The 17,591-nt window shown below is 38.5% G+C and overlaps 1 protein-coding gene across 1 annotated transcript in view; it reads right to left on the bottom strand.

Moving 5' to 3' along the window:
- Positions 1 to 17,591, bottom strand: part of patj (PATJ crumbs cell polarity complex component) — a 259,683-nt gene that overhangs the window by 195,129 nt on the left and 46,963 nt on the right. The window contains 7 exon segments of the mRNA XM_030132683.1: positions 7,451 to 7,643; positions 8,358 to 8,429; positions 8,637 to 8,837; positions 9,263 to 9,397; positions 10,309 to 10,365; positions 11,705 to 11,766; positions 14,062 to 14,196. Coding sequence (XP_029988543.1) covers positions 7,451 to 7,643; positions 8,358 to 8,429; positions 8,637 to 8,837; positions 9,263 to 9,397; positions 10,309 to 10,365; positions 11,705 to 11,766; positions 14,062 to 14,196 — 855 coding nt within the window.

Genomic DNA, 17,591 nt, shown 5'->3' with positions numbered 1-17,591 from the left:
CACAGTCTACTGACCACAGTCTACTGTCACTGACCACAATCCTCTGACCACAGTCTACTGACCACAGTCTGTCACTGACCACAGTCTACTGACCACTGACCACAGTCTGACCACTGACCAAAGTCTACTGTCACTCAGCAGTCTACTGACTACTGATCCCAGTCTACTGACCACTGACCACAGTCTACTGACCACTGACCACAGTCTACTGTCTAGGATGTGAATGGGTAGAACTCAAATGCACATGAAGGAAAAAGCAGATTTCTGAACAGAAACAACTGAGGGAACAAACAGGAGTCTGATGAATGAAGGATGGAGATAAAAGTCCAGTAGTCTGGTGGACTGGACTGAACAGACAGGTCAAAGGTCAGCTTTAATGACCACAGGACTCATACAGGTTCATGTACTTGGTGTCACACACTGTAGGAGGAGAAATGTCTGGATATGAAACCTCAGATGTCCACGGAAAATTCACAGAGGACGCACGTTCACAGTGTGTGTGCCCATCGCCTGGACAGTGAAGACACTGACCCAGAACTGCACAGACCACACCCTTAAATACAGACCACACCCTTAAATACAGACCACACCCTTAAATACAGGCTCAACTGATGGAACAGGAGCTGCGGCAGGTGGATGATGTATCTGATTACTGAGGGAGGGGTCCACGGACACGCCAAAGCGGACCAGACCTCCGCCTCCACCGCAGCATCAGGTGAGAGAAGGAGGAGCATCAGAGCTCAGGCAGGGGGAAGTGGGCGGGGTTTTGGAGGGAGGCGGGTTGTCCATGCTCAAACTTTCACTAAGTGCTGTGAGAAATGCCACATTAGTAGGGATAGCTTTAAGTCATAGTCATTAGAAGAAAATATTATTTAGCTTTAGTCATAATTTAGTCATCTAAACTATTTTAGTTTTAGTTTAGTTTTAATCAACTAAATATCATTCAAATTTAGTCGACTAAATCTGTTGTAGATTTAGTCGACATCATAACTTTGGAAGTGGCCTATCACTGTTGAACACAGAGGGATCACCACATTTCAAACGCTGATTTCCAGACTTTAGGAATTATATGTGAACTGAATCTCAGGTTAAAACTATAGAACAGCGGTTCGGCTATAAAGTCAGCAGCCAGTTTCAAAAAGAAGGGTCCAGTTTATCAGGACCTGCTGCCTGTATTGTGTCTAGTTTTTTTTTATATACAGAGTTTAGTTAATTAGCTAAATGTTTTTTGTTTTTATTTTTTAAACTTAGTTTTAATTTAGATTTTCTTTCTTATCAGTGCAATGTATACATTTAAATACAGTTCAATAAGTTTCTTTTCCTTTTTCTCAGCTGTTTGTGTATTTTTACAAACCTCCATAGGTCATATAGGATGGAAATGAAAGAAAATAACAATCATAGCAAATAAATAGATAATGTCCACTCCAGAATATAAGGTTAAAGGTATAATTCCTAGTCCGAAGCAGGATGACCGCATTTTGATAAACAACAGGTTTTGCATCACAAATACATATTATTTTTGCAGCAAAAAGGTAACATAGGTTCCCCTCTTTTAGTAAAGGTGGTTTTCTGAAGCCTTAGTAACAATGTCATCTGCTCCATTTGATAAATATCCCAAACTTTTTGAATCAATGTATTATATGAGATAGTTGTGGTTTCATCCAACTGATGGTTCTAGACTTGAAGGCGGCTGTGAATAATAAATTCAAGAGGTATTTATCTGCCCTTAGGACGTACCCAAACTATGTGGGTGTGATCAGCTGTATGGGCTCCACAGTTCCTCCAGCATGACCTGGAATGTTGAGGATCCGTCTTGATCTAAAGGTGATTTTGATCAATTGTTAAAATGACTATAATAAAATAACCCATAACAACATAAACAAAAAATAAACTAACCCCATAGTTGTAGAAATAGTTGATAATAGTAAGTAAATTAATGAACAAATAACACTTTGAAACCATGGACGTCTGTTTTTTGATTTCAGCTTTGGTTTCAGAACACAGTCAGAAAAGTTTGCTCTGCTCCGGACTGGAGCGAAGCCAATGGTTCATCTCTGAGTGTCTAATCCGTATTCATGTACCCGCGGTGGACGGTCTGTCTGATTTTCATACTGGTTGTATTTTGCGCTTCATTTGGACAAACCTGACGACTAATGTGAAGACTGAGGCTTCAGGCAGTAGAACCAGGGCGTTCAGCCAACATCTGTAACATTACAGCTTGTCCCAACTCCTCCTCCTCCTACAGCCGTCCATCTGAATTTATCCGTCCATCCATCTGAACGTCCGTCTGTCTGTGTAGATAACCTCACATTCAGCAGGAGAGACAGCTTCCTACTTTTTGGTCCAGCAGAAAAGTTTCACAAACTTTCAGAGTTTTCACACGGACTCCATGGATTGTTCAGGTCTTTGGTGTTTCTGTGCACTTAAATGTGTGTTTTTTAACACTTTACAGATGTTCGCTTTCTCTGAGGCTCTTTGTAAATACACTGTGAACGTTGAAAATTAACTATGACTGTAAATTTGTTGCCGTCTTTCCAAAAAAACAATAATTTTCACCACATGTACACGGTGAGGCCTCCTGGGCAGATGGTTCATGTTCATTCTGACATAAATGTGGATGAGGAAAAGGAGGAGGAGGAGGAGGAGGAGGAGGGGGAGGAGGAGGAGGAGGAGGGGGAGGAGGTCTTAGAGGTGAAGTTGTGCCTGAAGATAAACTGTTGAAGCAAAGTTGGGGGAGAAAAAAACAGAACAGGGTTTCCCAAATCTATTCCCCAAACAGCAGCGAGTCTTCAAATGAAACCTGAGATGGAGAGAATCTGTTTTTTTTAGGGCTGGGTAAGTTAACGCGTTATTACTGCATTAACACATTCATTAAATAAGGCCAGCAATTTTTTTTTCTCTCCTGTTAATGCCGTTTTATTCTAACTCCTATTCTTCTGCTTGTGTGCGTGTAGCGATTAGCTGCAGATAGACAACAGGTTTACCAAGAACAGACGGACGCCCAAAACTTGTGTCCAAATCTGTTCCTGTAGACTCACTGTAAAACTGACACATACAAACTAAATCTGTCTGAGTTCTGTTCACTGCCTTAGTACATTTACATGGCATTATACATTTAAATGAATGGGGAAAAAGACCGCTAGCTCGATGCTAACTTCAATGGGAAAATCCATACGCTAACGATTAGCATTTACAGATTAATTTAAGATTTACGTCTTTTTATCCAGAAACAAAGGTTCACATCAGAGATATTTGATACTATTCATTCTGACAACAACTGAACATAAAATACTCACAGACAAACGTTTTTGGGGCCATACAAACAGAGTGAAAGAAACGTGTCTGTTAGTTCCTTCTTATGTCTGAACTGACTACGGGAACACCGCAAGGACAAAACATACGTTAGTGACACTTATTCCCACCACTAGAGGGCCCCCTTTGTTTACTTTGAACAACTGAACATCACATATTATTGGGCTTATTAGTATTAGTACTGATTAGTGGGACTAAGACTCCTGTCAATCACTGACAAGCATAAATAAACCTGTGTGGACATAAACATGTGTAACAGTAGCGCTCTGTTCCATGGACATTTTCATTTGAAATGTCTTCAGATGGTGGGGGGGAGAAGGACACAGGTGTTTGGAAGCACTGACATGTGCAATTATTTTTATCAGCGGAGTACTGCAGTCTGAAATATCACTGAAAGGAAATACACACTGTTGATACCGGCAACCCCCCCCCCCATATAACTACGCAATTAATCGTGATTAATTGTAGAAATCCACACGATTAATTGCAATTAAAAATTTTAATCACTGCCCAGCACTAGTTTTTTATGATATTAGTCAGATTAAAGTGTCACAGTAGTTGTTTTTTGAAGCCATTTACAGACGAATAAACGGCCTCTTAAAACATGAAGTAAATACGTTTAGTGAATGGGTCGGCAACCTTTAGTATTGCAAGACCCATTTTTGAACTGAAATAGAAAAAAAAAACTGTCTGGAGCCAAAATATATCCCTATGTTTTACTTCAAAGGGATGGCTGTTTAGGATTAGTTTGTATGGAATATGTCAAGGATAAATCAAAGTTTTTGTGCATTTACAGAACTACACAAAAGAAAACTGACATTTGTTGTTATTGTGTTTGTGCAGCAAAAATCAGCTGGTATATGAAGGCTGTCTTTGCAAATGGAGTGAAACAGATGAATACCTTCATTGTCATAAAATAAAACAGTCTACTTTAACTACTATTAGTACTATTTTTTTTATTCAGAATTCAGAATTTACACAAAGACAGTCCAATCTAAATTAAAGGGCAGTAACTTTTAACAGTCTTACACTACATTTGGACAGAGGGGGAGTAAAAGTGTGCAGAACGTTCTGTTTGTAAAAGTGAATATTGGCTCAGATCCTGTTTCTGTGTTTTCTGTCATTTACAAACCACAGAGCAGTGACGTGCATCCCACTGGTTTCACCAGGAAACAACCACAGGGAGGAGATGAGCTCAGTGGGAGCGTCAGTGTACCTGTTACTGGTGGATTTAAGGCAGGGGGGTCAAACTCACTTCAGTTCAGGTTCCACATTCAGGCTAAAAAATGATCTGCAGTGGACCACACCAGCAAAATAATGACACAATAATGTATAAATAATGTCAACTCCAAATGTTTGTCTGTTTTAGAGTGAAAAAGTAAAATTATATTATGAAAATGTTTACATCTACAAACTATCCTTTAAAAAATGTAAATAACATGAACAAACTGAAATGTATTGAGAAAAGTAAGTGCAATTTTAGTTCATGTTAAGTGTCTCAGCTTCTCATTAACACGTGCATCACAACTTACAGATCACAGTAGATCTACAAATACACAAAGCATTTAGTAACAGGCAGAATATTGGTAGATTATACTTATTTTTCTCAAGACATTTCATGTTCATATTTGTTCAGGTTATTTACATTTTATTGTTAAAGGATAGTTTGTATAGATGAGCATTTTCCTGTGATTTTACTTTTTTTGCACTAAAACAAACACAAATACTTGAAGTTGTTGGTATTTATAGGTTAGTATGATAGTTTTTTACTCTAACCCACTTGAGATCGAATTAAAATGATTGTTAAAGCAGTGTACCACTTTCAGCACTAATTTTTCTTCAAATTTGTAAAACCCCAGTCATAGCCTCTGTATAATAATAATAATAATAATAATAATAATAATAATAATAATAATAATAATAATAATAATGGATTAGATTTCTATAGTGCTTTTCTATGAACATATACTCAAAGTGTGTACAGAGGTTCCATTCTTCAGTCACTCTCACATTCTCCCTCTGGTAGTGGTAAACTACATCTGTATCCACAGCTGTCCTGGGGGGGGGGCAGACTGACGGAGGCGTGGCTAACAGTCCAGAGTGAACAGCAGCACTGGAGGTAAGGAGGGTGAAGTGTCTTCCCCAAGGACAGAACAGCACATTGTGACAGTTTGAGTTCAAAGCTTTAATTTATTTATTTTATACTATTTTATTATATTGATTCTTTAGGGGTGCCAGCCAGGTCTCTCTCCTGACATTTAAGATGTTAAGTCAGTTGTGTTAATTCAGTCTTTTGTATATGCTTGAGTCTTTGTTTTTGGTTATTTAGTTTTTGTCCGTTTGTTAACCCTCAAACCCAACAAAGGATGCAAGTCTTAATTAAACCACCGCCCTACACATTAAATGACAAAAAAGAAATCACATTTAAACCATTTAAAATTCAAAATCATATATTAAACAATGAATGCACAAAACTCACAAATTCCAAGCACAAATTCAACACCCAACCCCCCCACCCCCCAAGTCCAAACTCAAAAAAATCCAGCAACCAAGCAAAAATCCAAACTCAAAATTTCCATAATTTATCAGTCTGTTGAGAGAAAAAAAGTTACAAAAAAAAACAGTTCAGTTCATTTAAACAAAAAAAATCCACTTCAGGTTTTCCACAGTTTCTTAAAATGAGAAAAATAAATAAATAAATAAATTCAGTTCGTTTCAGTTCCTTAGTAAAATTTTTAAAAAAACAAGCGCACAGTTCCAATTCAGGACTTTTACAAAAAAAAAACAAGAGAGTAGAGAGAAAAAAAAACTCAGTTCCTCACACTCTGTCCTCCACTGTCTTGTCGTTTAGTCTGTCAGTCAGTCCAGTCAGTTTGTAATCCGGTCCGGGTTACTGCTGCTGGAGTGCTGGTATGAAAGTATGACTGTCTTCTGCTGTAGTGGGATGGATGGATGGATGGGATGAACCAATGGGAGAATGGACGGAGATGCATGCAGTTGGGAAGTGATATGAAGGATTCAGCAGACGTAGTGGGGTTAAACTGCCGTTCTATTGTCAGATCTATGAGCTGTGGCTCGGACACTTCCTATACTGTGTGCCATGCCGGCTCGACCGTGGAATGCGGATATGGGGTGGGGGTGGGGGGTGGGGGGGTGGTGTATTTAAAAACTGCCGCCAACTGCGGGCGAATGAGGTGATGACGCTGATGTGGTGACAATTTCCGGGGTGTGTGTGGAAGATAGCAGGCATGCTACAGGGGTGTGTGTATATGTTTGGTGCAACTTAACCAAGGTGTCACAACATGACTAAAACAGAGCGGGATTCAAACCGCCAACCCTTCGGTTATTGGACGACCTGCTCTACCATCTAGTCCATTAGTATTTCCCTGTTAACGGAGTGGACTCCATCATAAGCCGTCTGTTTACACACCAAACCAAAACCAAACCGTCACTCGGGCCTTTTCAGAACTCCACGCAGCTGCAGCAGAAGAGGCAGCGAAGCCGTTCCCGTGTTTGTCGCTGCTGCGGCCGGACTGCGACTGTGTGGAATTCTGAAAAGGCCTGAGTGACAGTTTGGTTTTGGTTTGGTGTGTAAACAAACAGACGGCCTGTGATGGAGTACACTTCGAAGTTATGGGAAGTGATTTAGGTGCGTAATCACGGAAAGACTCATGGATTAGAGATAAGGAGGCCGTCACTGGGGTTTTACAAATTTGAAGAAAAATTAGTGATGAAACTCATACGCAGCGTTAATATCTTCAGTGTAATTTTTGCATTTCACAAATTCATCCCACGGGCCGGACTGGAGCCTTTGGACAGGATGATTCTGTCTGAATGGTTCTGTTCACACAGAATGATTTAAGGGATGTGACGGACCATCTACCATCTGTTTAGGATTCTAATTAGGAAAAAATACAACTTTCACCTTATCTTACCTTATCTTATCCTATCTTACCTTAAATGACCTGATAGACATGCATCCTGTTCTATGAGAAAGTTTGGACATCAACCCGACCCTAAAACGTCCTCTTTTGTTTGTTCAGACAGAATCCAAAGCTCATCTTCCTCCACAGTAGTTCTGAACGTGTTAAACCAACAGAACAGAGCGAACAGACCAGAGGATGAAGCAGGTTCTTTACCTGGTAGTCGAGGATGCTGAAGCCCAGCCCTTTGTCTCTCTCCTTCTGAAGCTCCAACACCTGAACGTCTGGAGACCACAGAGCCAGCTCCCCTTCATCTTCATCCTCATCTTCATCATCTTCATCATCATCATCATCATCAATGCGAGTCGTCTCCTCTTTGAGAATCTCCTCGACAGAAACTATTCGATCCTGAAGGAACAAAAAAAAAAAACACAAAACACTGAGTTTCAACAGGATAAAACAGAAGCTGAGGTTCAGAACCTAAAAGGAAAACTGGAACTGTTTCTACTGTGTCGCTCATTTGTTTATTGATTTCACATTTTTAATCAGTGTGTTCATTACTTTCTTTATTTAAAGTTCTTGATAATTTTGTGGATTTTTGTTCGGTTTTGTTCATTTTCTTCACTTTATATTAATGTTGGTTATGTTGTTCATTTTCTGCTTTTTTGGTTCAATTTTGTAAATTTTTTAAATATGTTCATTATTGTTCATGTTCTTGCTTATTTTATTAATTTTCTGTTAACTGTTAATTTTCTAATATTATTGATATCCTTGGATTTCTTGTTCATTATGTTTACATTTTTTAATATTTACTTAACTTTTTAATTATTTTCTTGATTGTTGTTCGTGTTCTTGCTTATTTTATTCATTTTCTGTTAATTAAAGTTCATTTTTGTTCATTTTTTTAATGTTACTGATTATTTTCTTAAATTTCTTCTTCATTATGGTTTACATTTCTAAATATTTACTTAATTCTTGTTAATTATAGTTTACTTTTAAATTATTTTCTTTATTATTGCTCATTTTCTCGATTATTATGTTCTTTTTTCGGTTAAATTTGTTGATTCAACACATGCGATATCTTACACACCATTAAATTTCAATGAACTTCAGTTACTTTACCTGTCTGACGGTCTGTGGTTCGTCTCTCAGTTCTGTCTGATTGCAAAGCATCGACGACAACTTCAGCTCAATCTGAAAGAAACATCGACAGTACAATATTCATAGTCATACATAATACTAGCATATGTTTACATTTAAAAAAAAGTCAAAAGTAATCAGCTGCCACATGTATAATAATTATTGGCTAAAAACACAGCATTAGTTCCACCTTGACATAAATATTGTAAATACGTCTCTATTCATCGTGACCATTTTCTCCATGTTATTGTTTGTTCTTACCTCCTCTACACTGGCTCCTGGTCCAAGCCTTGGTGCTGGTTGTCGTTCTGGTTCTTGTTCAGGTTCAGGTTCAGATTCTGGTTCTGGTTCCAGCTCAGACGTTGGATGTCGGCAACACACCAAAGTGAACGGTGGAGGAACTTCTTTGAGGAACGACACAGCTTCCCGACGAGACTTTCCATAAAGCTGAACATCATTGACCTAAACACAGAAGATTTTTTATCAAATTCCACGTAGTCATTCTCAGTCAAAACACTTTAGTTGGTAAAAATAATCAGAACAAATATCTAATAAAGAGTAGAGTGTTGCCAGCATAGAGGTGTACATAAATCAAGAGGCTGTGGAAAATGACCCGTTCTGGTTATTCAAAACATGTAGGGGACGGAGAATTAAGCCTTGTGGGACTCCAGGAGGTATATTTAGCTTAGCTTAGCTTAGCATAAAGACTTGGAGTAAGTGGAAACTCTTAGCACAGATCCTTCAAAAGCTAAAGTAAGTTAAGTAAATAAGTTCAAACTGGGGCATTTTGAGCTAAAGTACGACGTACAGGGTCTTGATTGTTCCAGATTACCTAAATCTCAAAGGACCATCTGTAAAAACTAGTGGAAGCTGAAACATGTATTTACCTCCAGAAGTTCATCCTCTGGTCTCAGGACTCCATGTTTGTCCACCGGACCTCCAGGAGCTACAGACGAGATGTAATGATGACCATCAAATGAGTCCAAATCGACACCGAGACGCAGGGTGTGGATCGGCAACAACTGTAAACAACGAAATAATTAATCAGAAAAACACTGGGCTACAAAGACAAATGCATGAGGCTGTCAAAATCAAATAGAACCAGGATTCATCTAATACTAATAATACTTAGAGAAGTTACCGATTACTGAAATGTAAATTATTAAAGAACATTTAAGGTATGAACAAATATTTAACAGAATTCTTATTAATCATATTATCAAGACCTGAAAATAATATTTTTTAGTCCAACTCCTCTTCTCTCTGTGTGCAGTATCTGACTCTTCAGCTACACAATATTCCATTAATAACTAGTTTGTAATTGTTCGTCCAGGTGAAGCTTTTATTTTAAGAACAGTAGCCAACTGCTGCTCAAAATGACAATATGTCAGGAAAGCTGAAAAAGGGGTCACTGAACGAAGACTAAGCAAAACTTTTATCATCACAATATGAACATGCATGAATAAACATGCTGTAAAAGACTGTCTTATTTTCTAAGGTGCTAGCTGCGACTGATTTACACCCATGCCTACTTCAGATTTCTGTAAGGACCATTCAGCACTGCACTTTTATTATATTGACAAAACTTCAATAAAAAGATCTGGATCAAAAACGCCCTTATTCTTACAGCATGGTCAAGTGTAGACCTTAAAAAACACTTCAACGCGTTTCGGCTAAAAGGCTTCAGCAGGAAGTCAAACAAAACAGACGTCTGGAAAACTGCAGGTTCTTTTAAAGTGGTCCTGACCTATACAGCACCATGAGGTGGATCCTTCTGGACTCAAACGTTCAACTGTTTCTGAGTAAGTCTATGGAAGCGAGACAGGCAGGGACAGGAAGGACACAAACCTGTGGTGGGGACTGCACAGTTACTTATCTGAACAGTAGGATCAGACTTATCAGGTTTTCCTCAGTCATGGTTGAAGTTTCTCACCTTGGAGGACTTCTGCAGCTCTGCATCGTCTTCAATGACTGGATCCAAGTTCACCACCTGACGAAAGTGACGGCTGTGTTCAGAACATTCACACACTCATACTCCCATCATTGTCCCATTATTACTGATCATGTAAACAGTATAATCTGACCTGTTTTATCAGATTACAGCAGTAATCTGATTAGGAGTAATCAGATTAACACACTCCCATGTCTTCGTGCATGTATACAGGTTAATCTGATTTATTTTGTTCTTTTCCATCTGAACGTGAAAAAACTATTAAGATCATAGAAGTAACGTAGTCAAACATGAGTTGAAGACAGTAACAGGAAGTCTGATTTTACATCACTATGTACGTATGGACCGAAGAAATCTGATAATTGACTGGAGCGTCTAAACCAGGGTTTAATGGATTATCACATTTCTTAAGTGCACGTAAACACATTTTTAATTACCTCCGCCAAGTGTAACGGCAGAGGTTCTGGTGGGTGGGTCGGTCGGTGGGTCGGTGGGTCGGTCGGTGTGCAAGGTAACTCCAAAAGTTCTGCACAGATTTGGCTGAAATTTTCAGGAAATGTTGATACTGGCACAAGGAAGAACTTATTAATTTTGGTGGTGATCTGGGGGGGACTGATCTGCCTTGGTGGAGGTCTGCGCTCTATGTAAAACTTTTTTTTTAGTTATTTATAGGTAATTTTTTTTTTTGGGGGGGGGGGGTTATTGTTATCGTTATTGCTATTTTTATATCAGTGTTTTATTATTTTTATTATTTTCTCAGTAATTTATACTATTTTACTAAATGCCGTTGACAGTCGGGGACCTGAGTACGACATTTTGTTTCTGTGTATTTTTTATATGCTGGAATGACAGTGAACTTGAATCTGAATGTCAGAGTGCTTTTCTAGTTTTCTTATTTAACCTTTATTTAACCAGGTTGGTCCCATTGAGATGGGGAATCTCTTTTTCAAGGGAGGCGTGGCCAAGACAGCAGCGATACAGTCACATCATTACAGTTTACAATAAAAGCATCTGTAAATAAACAGATAAAACAAACGATGCAAACATTTACAGACCAACAACCTTGATTCCATGGAATTATCTGTCTATTTAAAACTATTGAAAAGAATCAGTGTTTGTGGCTGGAGTTCAGACTGAAGCTGGATCCAGGAGTCAGGAGGTGGAAACGTCAAAGATTTCTGTAAAATTCAGTCCTTACCTGTGGAACTAACACTTTCAAAGTGTTCACTGAGCACAGATTGGAACTTCCATGAGTCCAGGTGAACATAAACAAGAAGAAAGTCTCCACATCTGATCTGATTATTACACTTATCAGATTACTCCCCGTTATTGTATTTTTACTGTCGTGTAAACAGGGTCAGGGTCGGTTTGGACTCACCAGGACTTGGTACTGTGGCCCCAGAGCCTGTTCCCATTTGGCCCTCAGCTCTGCTTCTGTGGCTGCATGAACACACACACACACACACACACACACACACACACACACACACACACACACACACAGCTGTCAGTGTTCAGACCAGAGCAGATGTAAAATTACAGTTTGCTCATTAAACCCTGCAGCTTCCTGGTGCTGTAACCGCTCATACTGTACAGGCTGTGAACATCCTGCAGAACTTAAGGGCTCCACACGGTGTTATCTGACCCTTAACATTCATGGAAGTCCGTTTTCCACAGCTGGCAGCACTGCAGAAGACAAGCAGTTGTGTTTTGCTGCAGTCCAAACTTCTCAGAGCCACCTCATTGGAATTCACTGTAAGAGTAAAAGGCAAAACGACTCCAATGTAAAGTGTAAAGTAAGCAGCTTCAGCTGTGGAGTCGCTGCATTAGCGTGTGCTAAACAATATGCACACACACAAAATGTCCCGACAACAATACGTTCTTATATCACGGCAGAATAAATGGGTTTTCGGGTGCGGAGTGACTGCAGCAGCTTGAACATGAAACCCAGACGCTCAGAGCAGATTACAGCGACTGTGGGAGGAAAACACTCCAGACAAACACCTCTATGTTCGCACAAATCTGCTCACATGTTGAGCCATTTTTTCAGCAGGTCCGGCGGTGTGAAAGCTTCGCCGCCAACAGCCTCTGATTAAATTAGCATTGCTAACCCTGGCTTTCACTATGCAATTAATCTGCAGCGTTTAGCTGAATAAACAGGGTAATACATCGCTGCGAGGCTGTCAGACAGCTCGGACACTTTACATCTGTTGGCCGGGAGCGAGCAGGCAGCTCGCTAAGTGTTAGCGTGGCGTTTTGGCCACTTAGCAAAGCTAATGAGGAATAAAAGGAGAGGAAATAATTCAGAGAAGAGTGCTGTTAGGAGCCTGCATTGACGTGTGTGCAGGAGCTCCCAGAGCTTTAAAGACTCATGTTTAATGAGTGGGAGACTATGTGCTCATTTCAACCTCTAATATTTTACCAAACTGTACAGACGATTTAACCCATAAAGACTCAAACATCCACCACCGACCAAAACTATCTACTGATCTAAACTGTTCAACACCTGCTGATCCACTAAGCCACAGGTGTCAAACATGTGGCCTGGGGGCCAAAACCGGCCCACCAAAGCGTCCAATGCAGCCCGGGGGATGAAATGGAAAAATGATTAACTCATTTTAGTTCAGGAGCCAAATACAGACATATGTGATCTCAAACAAAATAATAATCTATAAATAATCAGTGCAAATTTTCTTCTTGGTCTAATGTGAAAATATTTACATTTACAAACTATCCTTTAACAATAAAATCTGAATAACCTGAAATGTTTAAAGAAAATTATGCACAATTCTAATAATATTCTGCCTGTTACCAAATGTTTGTGTAACATTATGTGTAATACACATGTATAAATGATAAGTTGAAGCATAATATTAAAATTGCACATATTTTTCTTACAAAATTTCAGTTTTTTTCAGGTTATTCACATCTTTTGTTGTGAAGGGATAGTTTGTAGATGTTAATATTTTTTTAATTGCAGTAAAACAAAGAGAAAAAGTCATCATTTACAGGGTATTCTGTTATTATTTCACTGGTCCGGCCCGCTTGAGATCAAATTGGGCTAAATGTGGCCCCTGAAAGAAAATGAGTTTGACACCCCTGCACTGAGCCTACCGATGCATGTAAATAATTGGTGCAAAATACAGTTTGTCATCTTTTCATGGTCATCAGATATGACCCATTTGGACATTCAGAGGAAACGCAAAATACAGAGGATAATATTCTAATAAATGGTGGTAAATCATTTAAGAAAGGTTAATTATAGAGAGAAAAGTTAAGTTAACTGAACTTAACTTAAGATGACATAAGATAAATTAAGATGCAATGCAATGCGATAAGATGCGATAAGATGCGATAAGATGCGATAAGATGCGATAAGATGCGATAAGATAAGATAAGATAAGATAAGATAAGATAAGATAAGATAAGATAAGATAAGATAAGATCAGGTAAACACAGACTTGGAGGTCTACTTCTTTCCAGGGTGCTGCCTTCAGACCAGATCCTGTTCATAGTCACTTGCCGTCATCCTGTTTCAAACCACAGCCTTATTGAAGGTTTTCTCCTCATTACTCGTCCTTATCGTCTCCATCTGTCGTTTTCTTAGAACATGTTACAGAACTGGAACCCAGGTAATGAAACACACACACACACAGAACATGTGACCGCTGTGTGTTTGACCTGCACTCCAAACTATTCTGGGGTTATAACCAGTAAATATGTGCAGGAGCTCACCTCTGATTGGCTGAGCCGTAGCTGCGTAGGTGGAGTCGTGCTTTGTGGCGCTCATGGTTGAGGAGCCAAACCCAGACGACCGAGCCTTGATCTCCATGGACCTCTTTAATGACACTCGAGACGATTCCCTCTCCACTGGAACAGAAACACAATGAAAACACAAATAATCAACAGGAGCCTAAAGCTGTTTTCACTCATTCATTCATTTTATTTGTTCATTCATGGTAATGCACAGTTCCCACAAAAAATAATGAAATCTGTAGAGTTTGTCATAATTTAAACAACTCCTTTGTGTTTTGGAAAAAATAGGACCAGTGTGTCTGCATCTCCCCACTGATACAGGTGAGGGTGCAGGGTTTGTGTCCAGGGGATTATTTGTGAGTTTAGACCTGAAACATGTGACTTGGTTCATCTAAGTAAAACATCATGCAGAGGATTAAAACATTTGTACATATGCTATTGATCCATTTCTGCCAAAACATCCTATTGACAGTGTGGCCACAGTAGCCCTGTCCAGTGAAAGGGCACATTTTAAGAACTGGGTTTAATGACTGAGGTCAGTCTGTGGGTGGAGTACATTAAAGTCCACAGTTCTGGCTGTGGTGTTTCTTCTTCTACAGTCATCTGAAGGCCTTGGACCCACATCCTGCTCTGATCCTTCATCTTCTAAATGAGTCGCCATAAGTGTGTGGATGTAAAAAAGCCACAAAAGTAACCAGAAAGCCTGGAAAATGTGAATTATGTGCAATAATCCTCTGTTTATTGTTTATTCTAGTGTGCAATGTTTGCCTGTTGTTGGTAATTTAGTTCTCTTATTGCTACTTATCATTATTATTATCATTATTATTATTATTATTATTATTATTATTATTATTATTACTATTATTATTATTATTATCATTATTATTATTACTACTACTACTATTATTGTCATATTGTTTCATCACTTTACTACAATAATCATTAGTAAATTTACAACTAATTATATACTAAATATACTACACACACTATACATATTATCATATGACATAATTACTTTTGTATTATTATCCATTATTATTACTCTTTAATTACTTATTTCCACTAGTACTTTTTACTGTGCAATTGCCTCTTTTTGTTACTACTTTTTTATAGTTATTGTTATTCCTATTTTCTTTCCTTTTTGTCTTGTATTATTTCTTATGTGTGTACATTTGGTGTTGTGCTGCTACTGGAACCTTAACTTCCTGAGGGCTCTCTACTCTACTCTACTCTACTCTACTCTACTCTACTCTACTCTGATCTAATCTTAATATTGTGTCTATTCATATCTTATTTCTATTTTTTCTATTTATTTTATTCTACTTTAGTGCTATTCTTCTTTTACTTGTTGTAAAATTTTGTACAATATTTTTAGTTTTTAGTTTGTGTAATTCTATATTCGCTCTCTTCTATTTTCTGACATATTGTTTACTTCAGTCATGTTGTTGCACTGACTGGAGTACCATTCTAAATTTCATTGAACACATAATGACAATAAAGTCTATTCTGATTGTGAAAGTAGAAGTTGGGGATTCTGTGTTTCGTCTGCAGGTTTCCAGTTCTTTGTTTTCTCAATAATGAAATAAAAAGACGTCTAGAGAAGATAAGAGCAGCACTTCTTTTCTTTAAAAAAAGAAGAAGGAAAAAAAAGAGAAGGACTTGTTTGTCTCTGGCCTGGAGGCTGACCAGTTCAGGCCGCCGGCCGATCGCAAGACAAAAAAATGAGCCAGAAGTGAGGGAATTAATCTCTGTGGACGCCGGTGGAGGAAGAATTGCAGGGTTTGGGAAATTACACCCAGTTGTAAACAAATTTGTCATCTTAATCTGGGTGAGAGGACAGAAGCAGAGAGAGTTCAGACAGGAAATGGGAGGAGAGGCTCCGATAAGTTGAACACAGAGTTAACTTCTGCCACTGAGAGCATTAGTGTTTATTCCACAGAGTCAAGAAGTTCAACGAACATACAGTTTGGGTGGAAACCAGGGTTTTCCCTCCAACAGAAGCCACTGGACCAACACAGAATTAACCCTTTATGGACTCCCATTAGAGCAGGCTGTGATTTGTTACCCCACCCCCCCACCCCCAAGGGGAGGAAAGGGGTATTGGTTTTGGTTCGGTTTGTGTCTTTGTTTGTTAACACTCAAGCAGCAAAACTACTGGTTGAATTCATACCAAACTGTGTCTATAGATTGCCAGTAACTCAGAAAAGATCCAATTACATTTTGGGAAAAGTAGGTTTAAAGTTCAATTCTTTTATGAATTTGTAAACTCTTTTTCTTTTCCCATTTACTTATAATGGGCGAAATTTCAAATGTCTATAAAAACATCAGTTTTGTTTCAATTTACTTAAAACTTGGCACATACAGAGAGGCAACTGATATGATGACATCAGCAGGATCGATGCCAAGATCAGCTACAATATGTGCGAGGGGTGGGGTTTGTTGTGCCTGGAACCACTTGCTGATGTTGTTTTTGCAATAAAAAGTGTCCAAAAATGTCTTTTTTTGCCAATTCTTTTGCACCTTTTCTCAGGAAGTACTTAACTTTAAATATCTGTCCATTAATTATTATTATTATGTGTAATAAATGCTTAAAACAGTGTGTTATAGTAAAAAAAAAATTACATTTTTATCATATTTATTATGAAAAACAACGGTAAATGTGAGAAATGAAACTTTATGAGATTATAGAAATAAACTTTCAACGATTTTCCATGTGCTCAAATGTTTGAGTTTGTCTAGATCCTCGTGTGTCCATGATCATCTTCGTCTTTTTGGTTCTTTGGTGTTTTTTGGATCCAGCTGATAGTCTGTGTTCACTTTGTGTCTAGTTGTAGACAGAGCCGCTCATTTCACTGACAAAAACATCCATCATCTGATTCAAATACACACACTGCATCTGTGTATGAATTGGGTGGCTCTCTGCATATAGAACAAGAAAAGCACTAAGACAGCACAGACCTCCACTCAAGACAGACCCCCCCCCCCCCCAAATCACCCGCCAAAATTAAATAATTTCTTCCTTGTGCCAGTATCAACATTTCCTGAAAATTCGTCCATAACTTTTTGAGTTATCTTGCTAACAAACACAGGTGCAAACACACATGCACACAAAGCAAAGTGATCACAATACCTCCTGGTGGAGGTAATTACATATATAAAGAAATATACATATTTTATACAGTATTTACAGCTAAAATACAACTATCAATAAACTATAAAAACCAGAAAAATATAAACAGTGTGAAAATAAGGCATAAAAACTACCGCAGAACTTGACAAAAACATGGCAAAACCCACTAGTAGAACACTCCTAAACAGCACTAGCACCGTTATACACAATTATTGACAGAATTCACCGCTAAAATGCTGCTAAAAGTAAAAATCTTCCATCTCTCTCTCACCGATTGTACTCTGCTGCTCTCAGCTCTACCCCCCCCCAGCCAATGCAGACCTCTACCCTCATGTGTTCTAGACCAATAGAAAGAACCCGACCTCAGCTAAAAGATGAC

The sequence above is a fragment of the Sphaeramia orbicularis genome, chromosome 4 (genome assembly GCF_902148855.1).
Source record: "Sphaeramia orbicularis chromosome 4, fSphaOr1.1, whole genome shotgun sequence".
Classification (NCBI taxonomy): Eukaryota; Metazoa; Chordata; class Actinopteri; order Kurtiformes; family Apogonidae; genus Sphaeramia; species Sphaeramia orbicularis.
The sequence above is the reverse complement of the archived record's forward strand: the minus strand, read 5'-3'. Positions and strand labels throughout refer to the sequence as shown.